General features: G+C 37.5%; 1 protein-coding gene across 19 annotated transcripts in view; it reads right to left on the bottom strand.

Annotated features, from left to right (window-relative positions):
- CADPS (calcium dependent secretion activator) overlaps positions 1-26,140 on the bottom strand; it is a 403,228-nt gene that overhangs the window by 289,670 nt on the left and 87,418 nt on the right. For all 19 annotated transcript variants that reach the window (XM_063426846.1, XM_063426840.1, XM_063426847.1 and 16 more), the window contains exon 2: positions 2,907-3,020. In XM_063426846.1, the coding sequence (XP_063282916.1) occupies positions 2,907-3,020 (114 nt within the window). The remainder of the gene's footprint in view (positions 1-2,906; positions 3,021-26,140) is intronic.

The following is a 26,140-nucleotide window of genomic DNA, read 5'->3' as shown; positions in this document are numbered from 1 at the left end:
ATGTGCAAAGAATTAGAGTTAAACACACTAGCACACAAATTTACTTAACACTCATTGAATACACTGTAGACTGCTTGTGTATATAATATCAATTTTAATTTGACCAGTTTTAATAATTTGATCCATGAAAGAGAAATATTCACATTCTATTACTTTGACATTTACAATGAATGCAGTAATCACTGTATTGAGACAATATTGTTTAAGACATAATATTGTTAGGGGCGGGGCCTGACAGCCATACTGGATGGATGAGACATGTGTAAGCTCCGTGCAGAAACTCTATTAATTCTTGGTTTATTACAAGAAACCAACAGGGATTTAAGTTTTATAACCTTAAGAAACTCTTGGTAATTTCTTAGGCTCGCTCAGCATATTTAACATCTTCCTCATCTTTCTGATGACAGCAGGCAACATGGTCGAGGCCACATGCCAGAAAACATTTATTGCATCTCAGAGTGCAACTCTGGAGGCTTTTGATTCACTATGTGTCAACCTTTGGCTACCGTCGGAATCCAGGCAGGTGGCCATGAGAGAGACACTATCAGCCCATGATGTTATACAACAGCCTCGGAAACCAACCCAGGGAGTGAGGACAATCCCTGCATGGATGAAGGGTAACTTGTTGGAGACCCAGGAGCCTAATCTACTGACCTCCTCTGGGAGAGGATCTGGAGAGGTGACCTCCATGCCCCACTTTCACTTTGCTAAAGCCTACACCTGGAATTTGTAGCCAGAAAAGTACTGTGCCCATGCTCATTCTCGATGACGGTAGCTGCATTCCTTAGAGGGGCCCTGGGACAAGTGGCAATCAGCTAATAACCTACATCGGTGTTCCAGCTTTTTTAGATGCCCAGAGTTTTTGACACATGTCATGAAAAGATTTATGTTTCCTTACTTTACATGCAGATGTTGATTTGCTTAGATTTATGTTTTTTAAATAGCCTGTGGAGTTCACATGCATTAATGAAAAGTTAACATCATTACAAGTTCCTCTCATATAAGCAATTACTCATTGCTTTAGTTAATTTCTTTCATTTACTGGGAATGGGCATATTTATATACAGTTAATTTGACACTTGGTCTTACTTTAAGTACCGTATTTACACTGTATTATTCTGTAATATGCTTTACTGTGACTATTACCTAACCACTCTCTCCATTATTATAGGTATTACAATTATAAACTAAGGTATGCCTATTCTGTACACATTCCTGTTATTCAATATTGTTTTTGCCAATTTTTATATTGTCTCATATGTTAAACATGCTTTTATTTAACCTCCCTGGCGGTATGATTATGTCAGGAATTTTGTACCAAAAGCGGTACCATTTTTTTGCATGGAAATTTGGTGTTATGTATTGTAGGCCAGTAATTACTTTCTTAAACCTGACCAAAAGTACTCTCAGATGTGATAAAGTTCGAAACATAAAATCATGAATTATAATCTAATAAATAATATACCGGTTCCCATTTTCTGTTCCTGGAAAACTTGCTATGCAGAGTAGCTGATTGCTGCTCGTTGTAGCGATTTGTCTCCGTGACAATCTTTTCAATGACTCTGTTATCTACCCCAAGTGTGACTCGGGGTTACCGCTTCTGGCAGCGAAAATTAACCCCGAGTCACGCTTGGGAATACCGCTAGCCTGGTTAAAAGAAAAAATAAAAGAGATTGGCAAAAAATACATAATATTGTTTAAACAAGTGGCTGTTTAGATTGAGTAACTATACATAGTCACATAGTTACATAATTACATAGCTGAAAAGAGACTTGTGTCCATCAAGTTCAGCCTTCCTCACATATGTTTTTGCTGTTGATCCAAAAGAAGGCAAAAAACCCAGTCTGAACTGTACCAATTCAGAAGAACCAAAAACATTTGCCATTCAATAGTTTACTAGACACATAATTCTTCTTAAACTCTACAGTCGTATTTTTGCATGGCAACTCTAGAGGAATGAACAGAAGGATTGACAGTCAGATTGACTTGCATGTGCACTAGGATAACAAGTCCTCCATTGTGGTGTACATGTCACCATTAAAGCTACATTTCTTACTATAAACCACTCCAATCTGGTTCCATTTACAAACCTCCCAACATTGGTATGCATGCGTAACTTTCTAAGAAAATAGTTGCACGAGATGTAACCAAGCAATTTTATTAAAAAAAAAAAAACTTTGGGCACATTGATAGCTTACTTACAAATATAAATTACTGGCTCCTAATAAAATACTATATAAAATAAGATAATTAGTAGCTCCACTTCAGATATACTAACAAAGATGGTGATCAGCTGTCACAGTCTAACAATAGTTTTGGCCGAACTGTCTAAACCTCTGTACCATTGGTCCATGTGTAGGACCTCCATATCCCACCATTTATATGTATTTATATAACTGAGTGGTAACTGCCAGCAGCATCAATTCATTTAATCAAATCATCTGTGCAACTGTTATCCATTGGCTTATTAAAAACAAATGATGGGTCACAGATGTGTATCATATGTATGATGAGCACACTGCTTTTCTGTCATGATATGGATGTCCGCTAATTATGAGATTATAAATTATATTTATATTCTTACTACAAAATGGTGCTGAGACAGAGAAATGGAGGAACAAATCTCTACCAGAGACAAATTATATCTCTAGCTCAACTAGTTTGGCTTCACATTTGGATATCATTGGTCAATTTCTGACATTTCAACTCCTGACTGTCATTAAGAATAAGCTGTGAGTATTGTTCTAAGCTGTCTACATCGTCCTCGGACCTCAGTCTATCATTTTACTATGACATTCATTTTACATTTCTGTTGGTCAGTAAATAAAAAAAAAAAATAGTGTAACTATTTTGGTGCAACATGTTAGTGTGAGCATAAATGAAACAAAAGAAAATGATAGTCTTACCTCATAATAGCTCTGAACAGCATTCATAAAGGCCTCGTCTGCTACAATTTGAGTTTCTCCATTGAAAAAAGCTTGAAAACGATCTTTCACAGTTTGTAATTGCTGTTTGCTTATCTGAAAAACAAATTAAAAATATGTTATGAATATCTGATTAAATCAAATATATATTAATATTAAGTAACAGAACCACCTAGTGTTTTTAAATCAATAAAATCTAAATGCTCAAAGGAGAGAGATGAGCACAAAGTTAGTTATTGAGAAACAAGATCTAGATAACATATCGAAAAGATGTGAATGCATTTTTTTCTTCAATAATAGATCATTTAGTTGTTTCATTTACCACTAAATATTTTTAGTGTAATACATCTTATTTAAAAAAAAGATGTGAGTTTAATATGATTTCCCAGAGTGCAGTGCAGGGAAGTTTAATCTATATGAGCAACAAATGTGGCTGGCTTAATAGCAGACAATATGTGATCTAAGACACACTGGATCTCCTATTTTGGTGCCGACCAGTTTCCATTTGACTGCTGCAACTACTACTTGTCATGTAGAGGTAAATCACAATCTATTGTTTGAAAGTTTATGATATGTTAATGGCTGCCAATAAGCCGTTAACAATATCAACACAATTTCACTGTTTCAATTCTTTTATCGTTGCCATTACCAGTTCAGTAAAAAATAATCTTAGATTTTATTTTAAACAATCAAGCTTTTAAGAGATCACAATCCATCTGAAGAACATTTATCCAAACATTTGTGGATCAGACACTTAGTGAATTCAACACCATAAAGGCCTTGTTGAACCAGGCAAGTTAACACTGTTTAACACTTAATACCATAAAACAGTTTCACAGTGTTTGCACTTCGGCAAATTCACACCACTATCACCTCCGCTGAGTTAATGAAGTGTGAAAAAAATATAACCAAACTTACACTAACGATTCTATATTTGCCAATTACAAATGAGTTCTGTAACAACAAAATAATATAGCCAAATTGACAACACAACAAATGCACATGTACATATCATAAATGCCATTTATAGAAATCCCAGCCCTAATTAGGGAGCATACATTAAAACATGCAACTGATATATTATCACTAAGGACTCTACCAGTAGAATGAGATAACCAACTCTTAACATATGTTCTGTTTTCCCCATCTTTCTTAAACAGTGCAATATATGATATTAAAAGCTACAGCCCATTTTCAGGTGAGATTCCACCCTCTGCCCTCCCCCTGGGCTCCCACACCTATGTATGTATCTAAAATGTACAATCTGAGTATGTTTAAAGAAAAATAAATTTCAATGCTGACTTGCAACAGGATAATAGAGACATACTGGATACCGCGCTCACCAAATAACCCAGGTGCTCTGAAGCCAGGGCTGGCCAGGCCTCCCTTCCAAGATATGCAGAATAAATAACAGTTCAGGCACTCCGGGATAACAGAAATAGCAGCTTTATTGGGGCAAAAGCAGCAAAGTATCGACCCAACCGGGTCTCTATCAAGCTTGGGTTGTAAAGTATGTAGGAGTTTACAAAATCCCCCCTCTCTGTCTCATAAGAGATTTCTTTGCCTGAAGCGCAAAAAAGCCAGATGATTTGTTAGTGTAGGATCAACCTTGACGTGGCAGGTGGACTTGCATCTGATGGCCATTGGAGTCACTCCAATAACCTCCATTTAATTAAATATGCATGGGGATTTGGAAAGTGCACAGGTAACTTATTTTTTTCATTTAAAAAAAAGCTTATTTAAAAATATGAAATTCAAAAAATACATACCGCTTCTCCATAGCCTGACTGACACTCCCGCACCAGCTATTAAAACCATAACCCCTCGTTTCTAATAAGTGGCTTTTATTTGCATGATATAATTGGTGCCAAAACGTACAACTTTTGTCAACCTGTCCCAACAACAAGATTTATTGAAATTCTCTATGAAGCACAACACGTCATTATTGCACCAGAATTTCTAATAATATTAAGTAGAGCCAAAGATTTTTAAGAGCAGTAGCAAGGAGAGTTACAGTATGCATTTTCTAAAGCCAAGTTCACAAAAAAAAAAAAAAAAAGATGGAGAATCACTTTGTTAAACAGTAGTGCAGTACACTGGCACAGCTAAAAATGTTGTCTTCATGATTCAACCATACTATAATGCTATAACGCAGATAAGAGCATGGTGTAATTATATAAAATAGAAATTGCTGTTACTCTAAGCACCTCAGAGTTGACGTATGCTCATATAATGGATATTAGGAATTAAGTTAGGAAAGAAAATTTGATTTCACGTAGTATTAAAACACATACATTAACCATTACTTACAGCTGAGTCACATAATAAATCACATATTTTATCCATTATAAATTGTGCACTAAAAGCTAGGTAGGTGCAAGGTCACTTTGCAAGGGTTGGTCAGTTTGAAGAATTTTTTTTTTTTTTCTTTTTACAAAAATAACTGTGAGACTTAACAGCATAATCCCACAGGGCCAATTAACTACACTCTATTAAAGGGATATAGTCGATAGGATTAGTCAGTCCCTTAGAATTAAAAAAAAAACAAAGCTAAGAAATGAAATTGATCTATCTCCTACTGGATTTTGTATTTCTTTGGAAATTTGAGAAAGAGAAGGGAGAGAGGGATGTTTGCAAATGATTCTTATTATTTATTTATTTATTTGTTTATTTATTTATATATACTATAATACTCAATACACACACACAGCACCCCTCCCTGGTCACACCTGCTCATCCATGTATAGTGTTTATATAGGGCTGTAGTGTTTGTATAGGGGCTTTATTAAATTAATAATTATTTAAAAAACAAACAAATATTCAACCCCCCTTCCCTGTCATTACCTTGCAGGGAGTAAGGCATATTTGTTATGGGCATATTGACATATGTGTGTATTGACTGTGCGTGGTATTTGTGATGGGTATTTAATTAAGATATTTAAAAAAAAATCCATGTAGGCCAATGTGTAAATGCAGGTGTGGATTTTTGCAGTGTCACTTGCACGCAGTCCCACAGTCAGATGCACACAGTTATACACATATACTGTCAAATACAGCCACATTCACACAGTCCCAGTTACACAGTCACTCGCATACAGTCACACAAACAGTTACAGGTAGTCACACCCACACACAGCTACAGGTAGACACACACGGTCACAGGCAGACAGTCACACGCACAGTTACAAGCTGACAGTCACACACAGTTAAAGGCAAATAGTCACACACAGTTACTGGCAGACAGTCACATACAGTTACAGGCAGCCACACAGTCACAGGCAGACAGCCACACAACAGTCACAGTTGGTGGCACAACATACAGTTACAGACTGTTATGCACACATAGTTACAGGCAGACAGTCACATACACACACACTTACAGGAACAGTCACACACACACACTTGCAACCAGACAATCACACGCACACATTTATTGGCAGTTGGGCGCACACACACACAGTTACAGGCAGACATTCTCACACATAGTTACAAGCAGACAGTCACACACAGTTACAGGCATACAGTCATAGACACAAACAGTCACAGGCAGACCGTCACACATATAGTTGCAAGCAGACAGTCACACAAACATTTAGAGGCAGACAGTCACACACAAACATGCACACATACAGTTACAGGCACACAGTCACACACACACAGTTACAGACAGACAAACACACACACACGTTACCTCTTTACGTTATGTGCACTAGGTGAGGAGAGGAGGCACTGCAGTCCCTAGAGTCTTTGAGTTGGGGAAGCATGAACTCCTCGCTGCTTTCCCTTAGTGTGCAGGAGTAACCAGGCAGCAGCATTCCTATAGTGTTCCTTAATTATGAAGTATCAAAGGTTAAATATAACTTGTAAAATATACTTATTTTCAATGAAAATACATTAAAATGGACATTTTAGTAACGAATAATAACTTTGGGATGTTCAATACATTTTCTGTATTTCAAATGAGTAAAAAAAAAAACCAATTGAGAATCATATCAATGTCAACTACAGTAAAATACGAAACATGCATGCAGCATTTCAAGACTTGCAGCTAACTAGCAATCCAGTGGTTAGTGAATGAGTGTGTGTCTGTCTGTTAGCGAGTGTGTGTTTGTCTGTTAGTGTGTGTGTGTGTGTGTGTGTTAGTGAGTGAGTGTGTGTCTGTTAGTGTGAGTGTGTTTGTCTGTTAGTGTGTGTGTCTGTTAGTGTGTGTCTGTTAGTGTGTGTGTGTGTGTCTGTTAGTGTCTGTGTCTGTTAGTTTAGTGAGTGTGTTTTTGTCTGCTAGTGTATGCGTATCTGTCAGTGAATGTGTGTGTGTGTATTTAGAAGGGGGGAAAGGTTGGGTGGGTGTGGCGCGGGGGGGAGGGTTTGAGGGGGCCCCCATGTTCATTTTGCTTGGGGCCCCCAAATTTCTTCAAACGACCCTGCCTCTTAACACAAACATATCCAGGGGCGGGCTGGGCCGGGGGGCAGGGAGGCAATTGCCCCCCAGGCCGCCCAAAATCCCATTAAGACCGGCCGCAACGGGCCGGCCCTTTAAATGCTGCAGCCGCCTGAGCGCTCTGTAAAGAGCGCTCAGGCGGCTGCATAACAGATTCTCCCCTCCCTTGTAGCGTGGCCGAGCCGGTCTCCGGTCCGCGGTCCCGGCCGGAGTGATGGGAAGGTGCACGCTCAGTGTGCACCTTCCTTTCAGTCCGGCCGGTTACAGGAAACAGAAACTCCTGTTCCGCGCGGAGTTTCTGTTTCCTGTAGCCGGCCGGACTGAAAGGAAGTGCACACTGAGCGTGCACCTTCCCATCACTCCGGCCGGGACCGGAGAGCAGCTCGGCCACACTACAGGGGAGGGGGTAAGAAGAAGAGGGGAGGGGGGAAGTAATAAGAGGGGAGGGAGGGGGGAAGTAATAAGAGGGGAGGGAGGGGGGAATTAAGAAGAGGGGAGGGAGGGGGGAAGTAATAAGAGGGGAGGGGGTAAGTAAGAAGAGGGGAGGGAGGGGGTAAGTAATAAGAGGGGAGGGAGGGGGGAAATAAGAATAGGGGAGGGGATAAGTAAGAAGAGGGGAGGGGGGGAGTAAGAAGAGGGGAGGGGGGGAGTAAGAAGAGGGGGGGAGAGTAAGAAGAGGGGGGGGAGTAAGAAGAGGAGAGGGGGGGAGTAAGAAGAGGGGAGGGGGGAGTAAGAAGAGGGGAGGGGGAGAGAGTAAGAAGAGGGGGGGAGCGAGTAAGGGGAGGGGGGAGTAAGAAGGGGGGAGAGTAATATGACGGGAGGGGGGAGTAAGAAGAGGGGGGGAGAGAGTAAGGGGAGGGGGGAGTAAGAGGAGGGGAGGGGGGAGAGTAAGAAGAGGGGGGGAGTAAGAAGAGGGGAGGGGGGAGTAGGAAGAGGGGAGGGGGGAGTAGGAAGAGGGGAGGGGGGAGTAGGAAGAAGGGATGGTGGTAAGAAGAAGCGAGGGGGAGTAAGAGGGGAGAGGGGAGTAAGAATAGGGGGGGAGTAAGAGGGGAGAGGGGAGTAAGAAGAGGGAGGAGGGGAGTAAGAGGGGAGAGGGGGGGAGTAAGAAGAGGGGGGAGTAAGAAGAGGGGAGGGGGGAGTAAGAAGAGGGGAGGGGGGAGTAAGACGAGGGGAGGGGGGAGAAAGAAGAGGGGAGGGGGAGAGTAAGAAGAGGGGAGGGGGAGAGTAAGAAGAGGGGAGGGGGGAGAGTAAGAAGAGGGGAGGGGGGAGTAAGAGGGGAGAGGGGAGTAAGAAGAGGGGGGAGTAAGTGGAGGGGGGAGTAAGAAGAGGCGAGGAGGGAGAGTAAGAAGAAGGGGAGATAAGAAAAAGAGGGGGTAAGAAGAAGAAGGGGGGAGTAAGAAAAAGAGTGGGGAGTAAGAAGAACAAGAGTGGGAAGTAATTAGAAGAAGGGGAGTAAGAAGAAGAGGGGGGAGTAAGAAGAAGTAGGAGGGTTAAGAAGAAGAAGGGGGGTGTAAGAAGAAGAAGAAGGGGGGAGTAAGAAGAAGAAGAAGGGGGGAGTAAGAAGAAGGGGGTAAGAAGAACAAGGGGGGAGTAAGAAGAACAAGGGGGGAAGTAAGAAGAACACAGGGAGGAGGGGGGGTAAGAAGAACACGGGGGGGCTGAGGAGAACACACAGAGGGAGGAGTGAGAAGAACACAGGGAGGGTGGAGGGGGGGATGAGAAGAGCACAGGGAGGGTGGGTGAGTGTGAGAAGAGACCGCTAGGGGAGGGTGGGGGAGAGGAGAGACCACTAAGGGGCAGGGGAGAGCTCTAAGGGACAGAAGGGACAGCTCTATAGGACAGGGGGCAAGACAGAGAGCTCTTTCACACTACGCGCACACACAATACATCCCTATACATACACAGAAACACACAATGCATCCCTATACATACACAGAAACACAACATGCTTCCCTTACACACAGAGAAACACACAATGCATCCATTACACACACACACACACACACACACACAATGCAACCCTTACAAACAAAGACAATGCATCATTTGCACACATACACAGAAACATACAATGCAAACCCTTACACACACATGCAAACACACACACTGTTTTTCTTACATACACACAGAAACACAATACATCCCTTATACACAAATACACGCTGCAGCACCTGCACAAACTGCTATCCCTATACACTACATACCATAAGCACACATATTAGATCCTCTACTATAATACATAACACATCCCCTACACACTCCACTCCCTGTGAGCGAACTCATGGGTGGGTGGAACATATAGGTGGACTTATGAGTGGTCCTTATGGGCATACTCACCGTCAGGCACTGGGGCCCAGACCTTGAGCTGTGTAAGAGGCCCCCCAAAAACGGGAGCTGCTTCCAATTCTCCCAGAACATTGAATTTTGTGACCACAGTTGCAAACAGCCTCCAGAGATCCTGTTCTACACCAGACCAGTGGAGCCAAACTGCAGCCCATCATCATCCTCATCTAATTGTAAGTAGGCAATCTAGTATATTATTAGTGACACTAATCTATAATTTACCTCACATTAAAGGGACACTATAGCTTAATGAAGTGGTTCTGGTGTCTATAGCTGGTCCCTGCAGGCTTTTTAATGTAAACACACACTGTGTGCAGCACTGGCGTTAGTTCATATGGCAGATCATATGGGTGGGGCATTGTGATGTCACATGGGGGGGCGGCAAATTTATATTTTGTCTAGGGCGGCAAAAACCTTGCACCGGCTCTGATCCTGGGCAGGTGCACCAGTGTACTGGTGACCCACAGGAGGTGGAGTGCACTGATTGCACTGCACTCTCCTTCTGCCCAGACCCGTCTTGACCGCAGTGACAAGCTCACAACAAGCAGTGCCTGGAGCCCTTTGCAGAGACGGAAACAAAGAGGTTCTGCGGCAGCTAGCCGTCCTGCAAGCATTACATTAAACAGCTGTTCCCCATGCAGCCACAGGTGGCGTTGTGCTGGGAGACTGTGATTACTCTTCACTTCCTCCCAGCCTACAGAGCAGCGCATGGGGGAGAGAGAGGAGGAGGCATGATTTAATCTTGAATAAATCCTCTAAGCAAACCTTTATAAATTTGGGGGGATCAGCTCTGTTTCCACAGTTTATTGGTGTTTACTCTGATGTCTGTATTAATATTGAGGGATGTCTAAGTAGTAACGTCAGTGTGTATCAGCACAACGATTCGCTGGTATTAATATTGAGGGATGTCTAAGTAGTAACGTCAGTGTGTGTCAGCACAACGATTCACTGGTGGTCCACTGGTGCGCACCAGCAGTAGGTGCAGTCAGATCATATCCTCTCCCTCGTGGTTCCGGCGCTCAGTTAGTGAGTCAGAGCACAGGCTCAGAGATTCTCAGCCTGTGCTCTGACAACATTGAAAGTCAGAGCCGTGAAGGAGCGGGTATGGCAAAGAGCTACTGATTAGCATAACATCAATATCCGTTATAAAACCAGGAAAAGGTGGGCATGGATGGTGAACTGATTTGGTGGCGCAATGGGCCACTTGACTGGTTTTGCCCCCCAGGCCTAAGGCTGCCAGCCCTCCCCTGAACATATCCAACATCTGCTAAATGATATGCATATAAATATATAATGCTATGAGCTAAGAAACATTCAACATAAAAGTGAGCACTTTTTTCATGCAGGCCAGATTTACTCTCCTTATTGATTTCGGCTCCGGAAGCAACTTATATCATCAATTATTACTTTTTTTTTTTTTACAACTATAGACAGCTTCACAGTTTAGTATATAGAGATCTTTTTATAGGTTAATATTGACAACATTAATATAAAAAAAATAGCCATTACTGATGTCAACTAGGAATTATTATATACAATAGACTTTTACGCCACAACCCCTTGTTTCCATGTGTGTCACAAGGGCTTTTGTTCCTAGGCTGCTAGGCACCATTCAGCCTTTAGATAACAAGGTTCATAAAAAAGATCAACAATATAAAGCATTCATGAGTTTCTCAGAAGCTTGCATTAGAAATATTTTCTTTATGTAGCTTATTTTATCCTTTTGATAGCACCTGCTACTATTTTATATTGAGAGCGATCAGTAAACATACAGTATGAAAGAATACAAAATTTTTCTCAGCAGCAGGACTTACATTTGCTAAACCAAGAATTCTAATCTATAGTTATAAATATGTATTTCTATTTTTCTTTTCCAATTTAAAGGATAAAAATCTGCATTGAGACAATGTGTACGTGCATGTTTTGCTGCAGTGTCGGTCTACTGAATTGCTATTAAAAAAAGAAAATCACTTTAACCCCTTAAGGACGTAAATTCTGAACCAAAACTAAATCTAGAATTTGAGTTATATGTCTGTTCAACCATAATTCACCTCTTTCATAATAAGTTCACACACACACACTTATTATATACCAGTTTGTTCAGGAGAAATATGGCTTTAATTTCCCATAAAATATTTATATATGGAACACATATAAAAAAAAAAAAGTGTGAGAAATTCTGGATGGCATAGTAACTGTAAATATCATAATGGTGTTAGCTTTTACTGTAATAAAACACATATTTGTATGCTGTGATGTCCCACAAGTACAATGATGCCCCTGTTTTGTTGGAAAGTTACAGTGTCAAATATGGGGTTTGCACATTTCAGTTTTTACACATTGAAATTTGCTCCTCCAAAGGGGAAAGGGAACAGGGAGATCACTAATGAACAATGGAGCTCACTAAGGGACATTGGAGCAGAGGAGAGCACTACGGGAGAGGAGGGGAGAGCTCTAAGGGATGGGTGGGGAGAGCTCTAAGGGATGGGTGGGGAGAGCTCTAAAGGACAGGAGGGGATAGCAGTAAGGGACAAGAGGGGAGAGAGGTTGAGGAAGGGGGGAAAGGGAAGCACAAATGGGCTGATAAGACTCAGCCCCTATCCTACCCCACAAACTCTCTCTTTCACACTCACACTGGCCAAAGCTAGCATTTATATATATATATATATATTTGCATTTTTTTACACAAAAACTGCACCTTCACTGATGATAGCATTATCATTGTTACTGCTCTAAAACATTTATATTCAGCGATGGTTCACAAGTACAACAGTACCCCCCATGTACAATTTTATGGGGTCTCGGAAAGTTACAGGGTCAAATATAGAGCTTACAAATTAAATTCTGAGGTATGTCTGTAGTATCCTATAATAAAACAATATAATTATTTATAAATAATATATAAATACACTAAGAATAAAATAATATATAAAATTAAATATGTATATTATAAATATATAAATGAAAAAATATGTATAACGAAATTCTAAATGTATTTATATGTTATTTTGTACATACATTATTATTTGTATTAGTTATATGTTGGGGGATCTGCTTAACAACCCAGGCCGTCCAACTGTAGTTAATCTTGCAATCCAGTTGATCCAAGTCATGTGATCACCCTGACTTGGATTGGCAGGATATGACTCAGATTGGCAGGATTGGCTGCAGGGGGCTGCCCTGGTTGTAAAGCTGTCCCGCTGGTTAGATCTGGCAAGGTAAGCATAATTCGGTTTATTCGGGGGCGGCTTCACCGGAACCGAGGTTAGGACATGTCATTGCACTCTAACATTGCTAAAGCCCATGTCGCTTAGGACATAATGACACATCCTAACGGCACAAATGGCTTCAAGGGACATTTTAAATAGCAAAACAACCTTAAATTAATATAGAAGTTTTGGTTAAATTATTTTGTTTATGAAGCCCTCGCCACACTTCGACTGGCTCACACAGTCTGCCTACACAGTTTCTGAAAAAAGAGTCTTTATTTTGTACTTTAATTTAGAATTGTCTTATCTCTTGCTCTGCTAACAGTCTGCTAGGAATGCAACAAACTCATGTGTATGATTAAATTTCAATTAACAAAAACAAGAGATAAGAATTTCTAAAGTAAACAGAATGTCCTTTAAAATATGTTGTAGACATGAAAATAAAATCATGGAGTGAGTCACAGCAAAGGGAGATATTGCTAGGGCTGTATAACCAGAAATAAATGTGGCACATAAATGAACAGTGTGATTGCATAGGCATGATGTAGACACCAAAATAGTGAAAGTTGTTTTGGTTTTTAGAGAATCCCGTTAAGAAGGAATTAGTAGTCTGACGTTTGTTGTCTGGGCCAGTTGTCTATGACTCAAACAGAAAGTATATTTTGTATACATTTTTGTCTACTTGTTGCTATTTTCTATTTCAATGGGGGCCATTTTCAAATTATTGGTGTAAATGTTAGCACTAAAGTAATGGGCTTCTCTTCCTGATTGTACAAGAGGATGTTAATAGGTTTCTCTTGCTCTGCATAATTAGATTGATAGCTGAGGACAAGCTGGTTTCAGTCATCATATTTGATACACATGATGGGTTTTATAAAAATAGAAAAAACCCTTGAATATGTGTCTGTAATTTAATCTAATTAACAGTTTTACTGTGGTTTGCAAAGTTTTTTAGGAGACAGCTATTTAAAGTAAAATAGTCCTCACTATAAAATAAGGGACATTTTCAAAAACATCCAACATTAAAAATATAATTTTTTTAAAAATAACAGCATATTGCGAAAAACTATATAATGACACGAGCTTCCTTTTTATAACATATGCCTCATTTGTTTTTACAGTGCACAGTGTATCCAGCAAGCAAGATTCATAGGGTGCAAAACTAAGTGGACTTAAGCATAGAGTGACATTATCTCAATTCCACCAGGTAAATTTATGATTAAAAGGACACTCCAGTCCTGAAAAACACTCCAGCTTGTTGAATCACTTTATTGGTTTCTGCATATTCCCACTAGCATATTTTCTAAAAAAAAATGCAAAATTCAAGAGAAATTGACACTTTTATAAATCTCCTAAGTAACACCTTCCGACGTGAAGCAAACATCTTGGATAGTTAATTGCCTCTCTCGTTTTGAACTACAGTTCACAAAGTGGTAGTGAGTGCCTCTCACAGAGAATCTGTGTTGCTTTGTCCCAATGTCATCAGATGACTTTACAGAACAGAGATTGACCCTGGCCTTGCACTGGAATATAGGCAAGTTTAATCTAAATAATATTACAGTGTATATATTAATAATATATGTATCTTAAGCATATTCATATATAAAAAATAATAATAATGATGGTGTTCCTTTAAAATTAACACAAGACAAGGCAAACCATTTTTCCTGAAAAAAATAAACATTTTCCGGATGCCTGAATTTCACCCATATGTGAGTTTGGCTCACCGAAATTTAATACTGAAAAACTGACTTGGAAGCAAATCAGATGAACCAAAAAGTGAGCAAAAATGGACAAATCAGTGCAAAATATATACATAATATTATATTATGTATTTATTTTGCAGGGCACTGATAGAAGCATTTAGGTCAAAGATCAAGTGAGAAAATGTTACCAAAAAGAGAGAAGAAAACCCTATATTTGTATAATTTCTAAGTCTAATAAACACAATTTGTAAAGTGCTCACTTAAAAGTAACACAGTTACTGCCAGATGATACTGAAGCATTACATTCTCAGCTTTTGTAGTCACACTACAAGACTCATCCAAGCAGGGTGAAACTATTACAATGAAAGACATTGGTAAAAATACACAATCACGCTTGGTCTGTCTCACTCAATAGCTGAAGTCAAGGTGTTTGCAAGAATCCTGCTTGAAAATATATATAGTTTTACTGTTCCTTCTTTCTTTCCTTTATTCACTACTCTATTCACTATTCACTACTCGCTTGAAGAGTAAACAAAAAATCAGCATTTAAATTCTAACCATTATCTTTTTTTCCCACCTCTTTATTGGACAGGAGATTGAGTCCAAAGCACTGGACAGAAGCTTCTTATTTGGCCCTATTCCACTAAAATAAATTCATAATGCCACGGGCAGAACTCCAAATCACAAATCAAACAACAAAAATTCTCAGCCAGTGCCTGTTTCATTTGTTTCATGATACGTCCAAATTCAGTGCAAACTAACGAGCACCCAAATTTCGGGCAAATCGCACTTTGAAAATGAATACACAAGTCTAGTAATGTTTTAGCATAATTTTATTTAAAAAATGTACCAATTATCATTGATTTTTTTTTTTTAAAAGTACTGTATGTTTTGCATATTGTTTCAATAACCTGGAGTTTGAAGAACTAACCAGTGAATTTCCCACATTTGGTACAATTATCTGCACCACCTACATTGAGATTGTGCCTTTTTTTAATCTAGGTTGGAATTCTCTTGCCATCCTCCACAAATCCTGCTCCAAGAATTATTTTTGTCTGCATGGGTCCTGCATGCATGCTCTTCTGAGAATTAACAAGACTTATAATGTCAATTATTCAGAAAGTTGTATAACTGTTTATCAACTGTTCTTCAATGCATTAGTGTTTCTCATTCAATAATACATTGATGCAAAAAAAAGTATAATTAAATTGCACGTGTAATAACTCAAGTGTGCCGTCTTGCCCTTCATCTTATCAGTTGGATAGCTCTCACTAGCTCAAGTTGCGAGCATAGCTGTTTAGTCTGGCCTAGCGAGCACATTTTTCAACATTAATTATTGCTCTTAGCAAAACTGCTTTAATTAGGTTTTACAAAAGCACTAATAAAACATACTCCGATGTCTAAAATTCCGAGATCCTCTAACAACTATTATCTGAAATTCCTTGCTATTTTAACTGTTTCTTACTAAGTAGCTGTAATAATTTCTGAACTGATACTGTATTTTGAACGTTAAATGAATGAAAGGTGTAATGTCATTCCTCATAATTTTTTGTTTAAGGCACTATTCATTTGGTATGAAAAATTAATTTCGAAATAGGAACATAACACTATCACCCTTGAAATAAATATACATATCCTTTCTTTTTTCACTTGCTTACTTTTGAGTATAATTGTACAAAAATGGCATTGTAATAAAGGAATAATTTATTAGCAATTACGCACTTTATATTATACTCATCTGTATAAATCAAACACAGTAGCACCTAAGTAGTGAATGTTCTTATCTTGGGTCAATTGCCCCAGGAAAGAACTTGTTACAAGTGATCACTGTGTTTATATTAAAACAAAAGTTAATATTACAAAAAAAAATATTGCAATTATTTGAAATGCCTATGCAGTGCATGGATATTTTTTATCTTAGTCTTGGCTTGATTTGTTCCAGATATTAGTGAGTTACTATAAAGACAGGAAATATAAACCTATTTTTGAGGTTGTAAATTAGAGAATGCTGCTTTTAATCCTTGACTGTTACACTATCTCTATTATAGGCTATAAATTCCCTATAGCGGACATCTGTTTCCTTTTAATGTAATGAGAGTAATAGAAGAGTCAAGTCAACCTAGTGTACACTAGACATTTGCACACATCTGTTATGGCTAACATTAATTTTCCTATAAGGCTATCATGCTTTTGATATTTAATGTTCTTTTGAAACCTTGACTACAAATCATCAGCAAGGCCTGCTCAGGAGGACCATCAGGTGGTGCATGCACTTAGGGCCACCTGAAGGGAATTTCTAAAAAAGACCTCAGTCCGGCACTGCTGCCGTTTAACAGTATGTCAAAGTCCCTTTCACATCAGCAATGCCTGTCTCTTCCTTCCAGCTACAGGGAGATCACTGCACAGGAGGCTGAGGAGTAGGAAGCTGCACTGACAGCAGGGGGGAGTGAAGCAATATATGTATATGTTTAGCAGCACACTGACTGGTGATTTTGTGGACTTTTGGTTTGTCTGATTCTGATTTTGTTTTCGGTACCAAAATGCCAAAAGGCAAACCGACATATGGGCAAAATTCAGGCGTCCTCAAAAATATTCTATTTTCAGGAAAAATGGTTCCATCGAATTTAATTTTCTCATCATGAACAAGTCTACTTCTGACTGTATCATAACCTGAAAGGGTATGCCAAGAGGACTAGAGCTCAGGTTATAAAGAAAGGAATATGTATTATGTTTAATATTTTGATTCATACAAGAGGCAACACTTAATCACGTACTCACGTTCATCATGCAATTTTCTTAGTTGTTGGCTGTTTTAATATTTATTTTCGATGATACATTCACTATCTTTCTTTTAGGCCTTTGAAATAAAAAAGCACATGATAGGAAATAAGGGAACTTCCTACTCATTAATATTGCATTATGCATGCTATTGATTACTGAATAAGACAATATCTACAGCTACGGTCCTCCTAGAATAATAGGATTCATTATTTCTTTTTCGTGAATGTCCTTTATAATTTCACGTCAACTAAATCATAATGTGCTTAGGGGTTGACACAGTTACTGAGACTAGAAATAGACAACGTAGAGTTTGTTTGCCCTTGTACTAGGATAATGGTACTTTTGTTTAGACAATGACCCTTGGAGTACAAGGGGTGAGTGAAACTCAAAATTTTACACTCCTGCACTCAAATAGTTAAATGATTATGCAACAATAAATGTGATTCTTGTGATTTAAATAATTCAAACAGTGTTATGTAAGGCGTTTTATTTATAACTCGAAAACAGCAGACTTGAAGAAAATCTGCATAATTACAGTGAAAAACAAACCGCGTAAAGTTTTAACTGATAAAGACAGAGTTGGAACTCAATAGTATGAGTGAATAATGGACAGAAAGAAATGAGAGAAGGAGCAGGGAATATTTATTTATTATGGGTTGGCAGTGCATACAATGCCAGCAGATTACAAATATTTGTTCTTGTGGTTTTTGTGTGTCTAGAGATTGTATTTTATGCCTATGACCAATGTACAAGTGTTTTTAGCTAAAGATAAGGCCATAATTAACATAGAAACATAGAATGTGACGGCAGATAAGAACCATTCGGCCCATCTAGTCTGCCCAGTTTTCTAAATACGTTCATTAGTCCCTGGCCTTATCTTAGTTAGGATAGCCTTATGCCTATCCGACGCATGCTTAAACTCCTTCACTGTGTTAACCTCTACCACTTTAGCTGGAAGGCTATTCCATGCGTCTACTACCCGAATTAAGGGTGGATTTGAAATTGAGAATGGCTGACACTTATTTAGACCAATACTTTTTAACCGGTTCATTCATAGCACTGGGTATACATGTTTTTAATGTTTTTACTTATTATTATTATTATCCAAGGTATCCCTGAGCAGCAATGTCTTTTCATTGGTGTCTGTGATGTGACTCATCCCAGGTTTCAGTAATGTTATGTTCAAAGAAATAAATGTGAAATACATGTATTATTAAATATATAATAGCAATGACAATAATGTGTTAATACATGTATTGTATCATTCTATTATTTTTTACTATATATATTTGATTAATTTATGTAAGGAAAATCCCTGTGAATCTACTAAATGCCAGTTTATAATGAGCAAGGTTACCAGATTTCCCTGCAACCCATCACTTGTTGTCAATGTCATACAGTTTATTGGCAATCACCTTAATGAAATGGTCAGTGAAATGCATTGATCTGGAGGTGATCCAGCAATTTGGAAAAGGAGGCACCAAGCAAGAGCAACACAAACAGGAATTAGTCTGATGAAAGCGTGGAGTCAAATGTTGTCTACAAGAGCCATTAACATGCCTTTACCAGTATGTGGACACTGATGTTGGCTCCTGTAATTGTCTATATCATGATAGTTCCCTTTTAATATTTAGAAATTCGCATAGAATGCATTATTTTTTATTTCATTTTGCACACTTTCTTTTTAAACCACACAATTTCACTTTCTTAATCTTTTTTTTATTTACCATATTTCATAATTGGTTTGGCATTTATTTTGCTACTGAATTGTTTGCTAGGATGAGGTGAAGGTTGCAGAGAAGGTAAGTAAAAACTCAATTACCTCTCTGGAATATGCAGCAATGTTGGCATATATTTTTCTATTACTTGACAAAACCATATACAATAGTTTTTACTAATTTAAATTCAGAAAAAAAAATATCAAAAAGAAAACTGGCACACACTTCTAAAGTCAGAAACCGACACTGCTCAATTGTGTTTTCTGCCGTTTGAAAGCAATGTCAACCATTTTGTTTCAGTAATATACCTCCCACGTGTCCCTATTTAGGAGGGTCTGTACCTAAGTCAAAATCACTCTGTCCATCCTTCCTGCCCTGATGTCCCTCTTTTGAAGGAACTTCATTCCGATGCTGGGGTATCTGAATGTTTAACAGAGCTCCACAGCAATAATACTCATAGTCTGTGTAGATAAGATACATGGTTCTTTTTCTAAATCACATTTTAGTTATATACATTGTTATTATTAAGTCACAAAATTTCTCAGAACAGACCCGTCTTTAGCCACACCCCCACTCACACCCTTAAAACTGAAGTTTTCCTCTTTGTCCATTTGAAATGTTGGGGGGTACGCAGGAATGATTTTAGTTGATTGAAGTTTACAGCTCAAAATGGTGGGCACCTTTTTCTATTATTGACTTCCATTTCTTTTTGCCCCAAACGGTCTTGTAATTGTACACAAGCAAATTAATGTTATTCAGGCCAAGATACTGCTAAACTGTCAGTCACGTTATGCTGTTACTTTTAACTTCTACACGGGCCAGTCCTTTTAAATACACACAATTATTTTACTTTATATATTCTGAAAAACATGTGTTGCTTTGTCTCCTAATGATACATCTTTTGTTTAAATGACAAAGTTCTCTCTTCAAATAAACCATTTATCTGTAGGACATTGATACCTACACCTGGCACTGTGAAAGCTGGGGAATTACATGTCTCATGACGTTATAAAAAAAGGAATTGAGAGCAAGACAGGAAAATATATTGTAATAGATATTTGGAATGCAAGAAAATTAGCCACTATTTTTTTTTTGTTTGTTTATTTGTGTACAGGTGCAGGGTGTGCCACATTTATTGAACATGTTATATATATATATCATTGACACACAGAGTAAGATATATTCATATTATTATTTTTTTCGACAGATGAAAACACTGCTGCTTTCTCTTTAAAACATTGTTAACTTTTATTGATATTCTGTCTTTACTTTTATGCATGTTTTTCTTATTTTTATTTTCAAGTCATTAATGTCAAAAGTGGTAAGTGGTGTCCTTCAGGGTTCTGTTTTGGGACCGCTTCTATTTAACATATTTATAAATTATCTTGAAATAGGCATTGATAGCCATGTTTTAGTGTTTGCAGATGTCACAAAACTTTGTAAAGTAATAAAATGTGAGCAGGTTATTGCTTTGCTGCACAGGGATTTAGGTAGATTGGGGGACTGGGTACTAAAATGGCAGATTACATTTAATGTAGAGAAATGCAAAGTTATACTGTTCGGGATAAAGAATGCACAAGCAATTTACGCCCTAAATGGTAGTGAATTAGGAATAACAACAAATTAGACAGCAATATGCAATGTCACCTTGAATATGCTGTGCACCTTTTCTAAAGAAGGATATCATGGCACTAGAAAAAGTGCAGAGACCGGCTACAAAATTGATAAAAGGAATGGAACATTTTAGTTATGAAGAAAGGTAAAAAAAAAATGTAAATCTCTTTAGTTTGGAAAATGGCACCTCAAAGGGGATATGATAACATTACACAAATATATTTGGGGCCAGTCCAAACCATTATCTTGGAATCTATTCAATAAAAACAGGGCTATACATTGGACAAAAGGTCACACATTTAGGCTGAAAGAAAGAAGATTTAGTCTAAGCGAAATATTTCTTTTTTTTTTACAGTAAGAACTATAAGGATGTGTGATTCTCTGCCTGAAGAGGTGTTTTTATCAGAGTCCATACAGATGTCTAAACAGCAATTGGATAAATACTTGCAAAAACAATTTCTAATTAGAGGGGTAATAGCTGCTTGATCCAACGAGACATCTGACTGCTAATTTGGGGTCAAGAAGGAATTTTTTACTAGTTTGTTGCAAAATTGGAAGCGCTTCAAAAACATATGTGAGAAAGGCTGAACTTGATAGACTCAAGTCTCTTTTCAGCTATGTAATGCCTGAAGGTAGGGCCCATTTATAATGTGGCTTATCTTCCAGGGTGAAATACTAGATTTTAAATTTGCTTCCCCTGCCGGGTTATGATAGTTGAGGTAAGTTATAAGACCTATTATGGATTTTACCACATAAGATTGAAAGTTACTGAAAAAAATTAACTTGACTACTGAAATTAAAATTGGATTCTGATTGGCTGCTTGGTGTTCCAAACAAATCAGTATCCAGTAAGACAATTCTAAACTACATAGTGCTTGAAGTAATACAAGTATAAAGTAGCCACGTTTATTAACACCTGTAAATTTGATCTCTTCATGAATAGAACTCAGTAAGAAGTGTAACTGCCTATTTAAGTTTTAAAGACTAAAAAACATTCTGACTAAAGAGGGTCCTCCAAGTTAACTACCGGTAGTTCCTTAACTAGTTCATGCAACTATAAATTTAGAACAGAATGCTGTAATTAGGGAAAAAAATGGATGATGAAAACAAACATTTAAAAATTTATAAATGTGACAGCTCCCCTTTAATATTGAGTTTATTATGCGTTGGTTTTAGATTTAAGACTGGATTCTCTTTTAAAAATTACATTCATATTCATATTTTCACATATATTAGATTTTTAAAAGTATTGGATGTCTTACTTTCTGTCACCTCTTTGTGCTCCTGTGTCACTTAGGCAATATTAAATTATTTTAATGTAACACATATGTCCTTGAGTCTCGAATTACACCCAGACTTCCGGCTTTTTCTTGGCTACTTTTATATTACATCTTATGGCCTTACTTAGCAATGGATTGAGAAAAGATATGACCCTGGGGTAATAGTGTGATATGGATATTACTCCAGCATATTAACTTTGCACACTCAAATAAACTGACGCTATTACATTTAATCAATACTGTAATCTCAATTATGCATTTTGGGGTTGGGGTTACAACTACTGGGACATAGGTTTCAACACCATAGCACTCAAAAGCAGCTATCGTTTTAAATTTTCTTTTTCAATCCTGAATACAATTTACAGTTATTGTCATTTGTTATAACAAAAAGTTCTGTAATATTGATATATTAAAATATGTAAAACTATGGGATATGCATTTTATACATCACATATCTGTAAGATTCAATACAAAACATTTAAAAAGAACTGTGGAAAGAACAAAAACAAACAAATATGCAATTCAAACTGTGTTTTTTTAGCCAATAGGAAAAACATCAATATATAAATTAGTGGCCACAGATCAGACGTTGCATGTATTATAACAAACTATAAATCTTCTCTTGTCTTTTCTAAAATGTAGACTTGCAGGCGTTGTAAAAGTAAAAGTTCTACACTACAGGTTTTATGTTTTTATTTTAACTTCTCTAAATTATCTTATCTATTTAATCTTTACTTGTTATGACGTAGTAGTGTTTCTTTTAGGGTTAGACAACTGTTGGACTACAAAATTCAGTGGAAATATCAAAGGACCAACACTTTTAGGGTTCTCTGCTTTAACAATATCCTGGTACAACTAGTGCTTAGGTTTTACAACAGGGGACCGACATTGGGAGTTCAAAGAAACTGTATCACTGTGCCTAATAAAACAAACTTTAACAATAAAAACAGCACTGGCTGTGGACAACAAAAAGAATACAGAATTCAGTGTTTGCTCATGTTCCTCTTGTGCTTTGTATTCTGATAAAATTCATGTGGGAATTTGAAAACAGATCAAATCATTTCATCTCTGGAGCCTCAAAGACTCGCTTTTGTATTGTGCAGTGTTATAATTAAATATAACATCATATCCAATGTTATCATGACTGGTGTGTTCAAATATGTCACTAGTTATAGACATGTATGTACCTTGGGAATGTGTCTATAATAACCTTGAAGATTGTTATCACACAATTCATATAATTAGCATAAAAAACTGGTTGTTTCAGTGGCATAACTAATGCGGAGAGGGTTCTGGTGCATGAATTGGGTTTTCTCCCTATAGCTAGGGTGGCCAAAAGGTTAATCAACATCTGTTATACAACTCCCACAATACTTTGCTATTTTACAATGTGTCCATCTTTGCAGGCTGGTAGCACTTAGCAGTGAGTGTGTGTTTAAATGTAAGCTTGTTTATGTATGGAGTATGTGTGTGAATGTAGGGGTGTGTTTGTATGAATTGTTGGCTTTTGAATGCAGGGGTGTTTTTATACATAATGTTGGTGTCTTATTACAGAGGTGTTTTTGTATGCAGTCTTTACATTTGAATGCAGGGGTGTTTTTCTATATAATGTTGGGGACTTAATACAGAGGTGTTTTTGTATGCAGTCTTTACGTTTGAATGCAGGGGTGAATTTGTGTGCATTGTTAGCATTGGAATGCTGCAATGTATTCACATATACACACAAATACACATGGCAACACAAATACAGATACACACACTGACAAACATGGAGATAAACAGATACACACACACACACATACAGATACAAAAACATGCAGATACACATACACACACAAAGACAAAAAGATACACACTGATACACACACATATAATACAGATACACACACTAACATGGATCTCACATAAAAATATACGAATTTGAAATCAAATAGCATCTGAAAAGAACCGAAAAACTCTAGAGAGTTCTAGAAAATGAATAACCCACACACTTGAATGTGCTGTACGTGGTACTTCAAAGTTAGTGAATTACTCCTAAATACTGGGTTTAAAAATCAATGTATCCTTAACGAAAAAGGATTTTCAATTTCAATCAAGTGTTAGCAATATATTATGGTCTGTTCATTTTATATTAATTGCTTCTCATCTGAAAGCTTTATAAGTTGCCAATAAACTTGCTGAAACAAAGATCAATACTTTTTTATGAAGCTTCACTGTAGTCATAGCTCATTGTCTCAGGGGTTTATTCATTAAGCAGCGTACTGTAATGAGCTGAAAACAGACTACAAATGTAGGCAAAAAAATTAGATTTGGATATTTTGCAACCTGTCAGCTCACAGCATATCACTGTTTAGAGATTCAAATTCCTACATTTTTTACGTTTAATGCTCCATTTCTTAGACATAAAAAAGAGATAGTGTAATCTATTCTGTGTGTTTTTTCTAATTCAGTTTGTTATACACTGCATTACATTCACAATTACTTGTTTGCATTTCGTTAAAATATACAGTCGTTTGGGTAAAATAATTGCCTAAATTTGTAAATGCACTTATTTATTCACTGTATTAGTTTCATTTAGCTTGACATTCACATTTTTTAATTCCAAGAACAGCAAGTGTGTTTTTTTTTTTTAATCAACACTGAAGACATTTAAGGGTGTCGAGTTTGGGAAAAGAAAATAAATACGCATTTTGTGTGTTTTTTCATTTTTTTTTATTTCAGTACTATATTTCCCACAAAGGATGGGTTAAAGGTTGGATTAGGTGCTGTCCCACCTGCAGAGTACATCCACGGCCATACTGTGTTGCTATAAATGCTATTAAATGCACTTACAAATTTGAAGCTGTTCTTCTTTTTTGTGAACATTGAAAAATGCCAAAAATGCCAAAATAAAGAAGAAAAGCCGTACAAGTGTCTTAAATTAGGACTGTCTAGCTAGGTTTTATTTTATTAGAACTCAATCCTGTTGATCTCTGCATTGAATAAATACATATATTGCAAAGGTTATAATGTTATAATTAATATTTTTATGTTTTTTTATGCTGAATGAGAGTCCCCAGCAGCCCCTCCCCTCTGTGCTGCTTGGTCTAATAAGGAAGTATTTGTCCGGGCAGCAATGGGAAACTGATTGGTTGAGAGTGTCAGCTGACTTTTTTTTAGCCTATCAGAGCTCCACCAGACAGTATGAAAAGTATGACTACAATGCAGTGTGTAATCTCTGCCTTAGCCATACCTCCTGAAGCAGCCAGACTATTTTGGAGCCTGGAGTGTCTCTTTAACATTGATGATCTCCAAAAATCAAATGCTTTCTCACAGGAAATCATTGGGGGAGGGGGTGGATAGTGTGTATGCAATGCAAACCATCTGACCAAAGTTGCAGGTTTACTCTGCTATTTTATCAAAGCAACTCTAGTGGCTGCCATATTGAAGCAGGTTACCCCTGCCTTTCCTGCAGGGTTAAAATGGTGGGGCACATGGCACACAGACCACTTCATATAGTTGAAGTGGTCTGGGTGCCTATAGTGTTCCTTTAATGTAGAGGAATATGAGCTCTGGGTGCACCACTGGCTTTTTTTTTTTTTTTTGCAGGCTTTAACAAGAAATCACAAATATCAAGTTTGAACCAGGCACATTATGTTTTCCAAACCTAATGTGCTAGCTATTTATCACAGTTTTAAAATAAACATTTTTATTTTATTTTTATTTTTTAACAAAAAGAACCACACTGTTGTTAGTGAAAAGACCTAGATGGTTATTTCACATCTTTTTTTGTCACTGCTAATTCGGTGCAACTCAACCTTTGATAGATAAAAAAAAAAATCAGATTGTTGGTACAGCAACGCAACTAAATATAGCATAGGCTAGGTATTGATATTTACTGATAATGATGACTGAACATTTTTTCCCCCATCCTTTATTGTTGATCTCACGAGAATGTGTTTATTTTGTAGCATGTCAGTTAAAAATAAAATTTTGCAATGATGTTGCTACAAACCATGATCAATCGAAGATAGAATGTCAAGCTTGCTGACTGAGAGAGTCAAACAAATTATGTTTCCAAAAATAACTCAAAGACTATGGATCCTTATTTGTGTTGGTCATAACAATCTTAAAATCAATCCTAACAA

The sequence above is a fragment of the Pelobates fuscus genome, chromosome 7 (assembly GCF_036172605.1).
Source record: "Pelobates fuscus isolate aPelFus1 chromosome 7, aPelFus1.pri, whole genome shotgun sequence".
In the NCBI taxonomy this organism is placed as follows: Eukaryota; Metazoa; Chordata; class Amphibia; order Anura; family Pelobatidae; genus Pelobates; species Pelobates fuscus.
The sequence above is the reverse complement of the archived record's forward strand: the minus strand, read 5'-3'. Positions and strand labels throughout refer to the sequence as shown.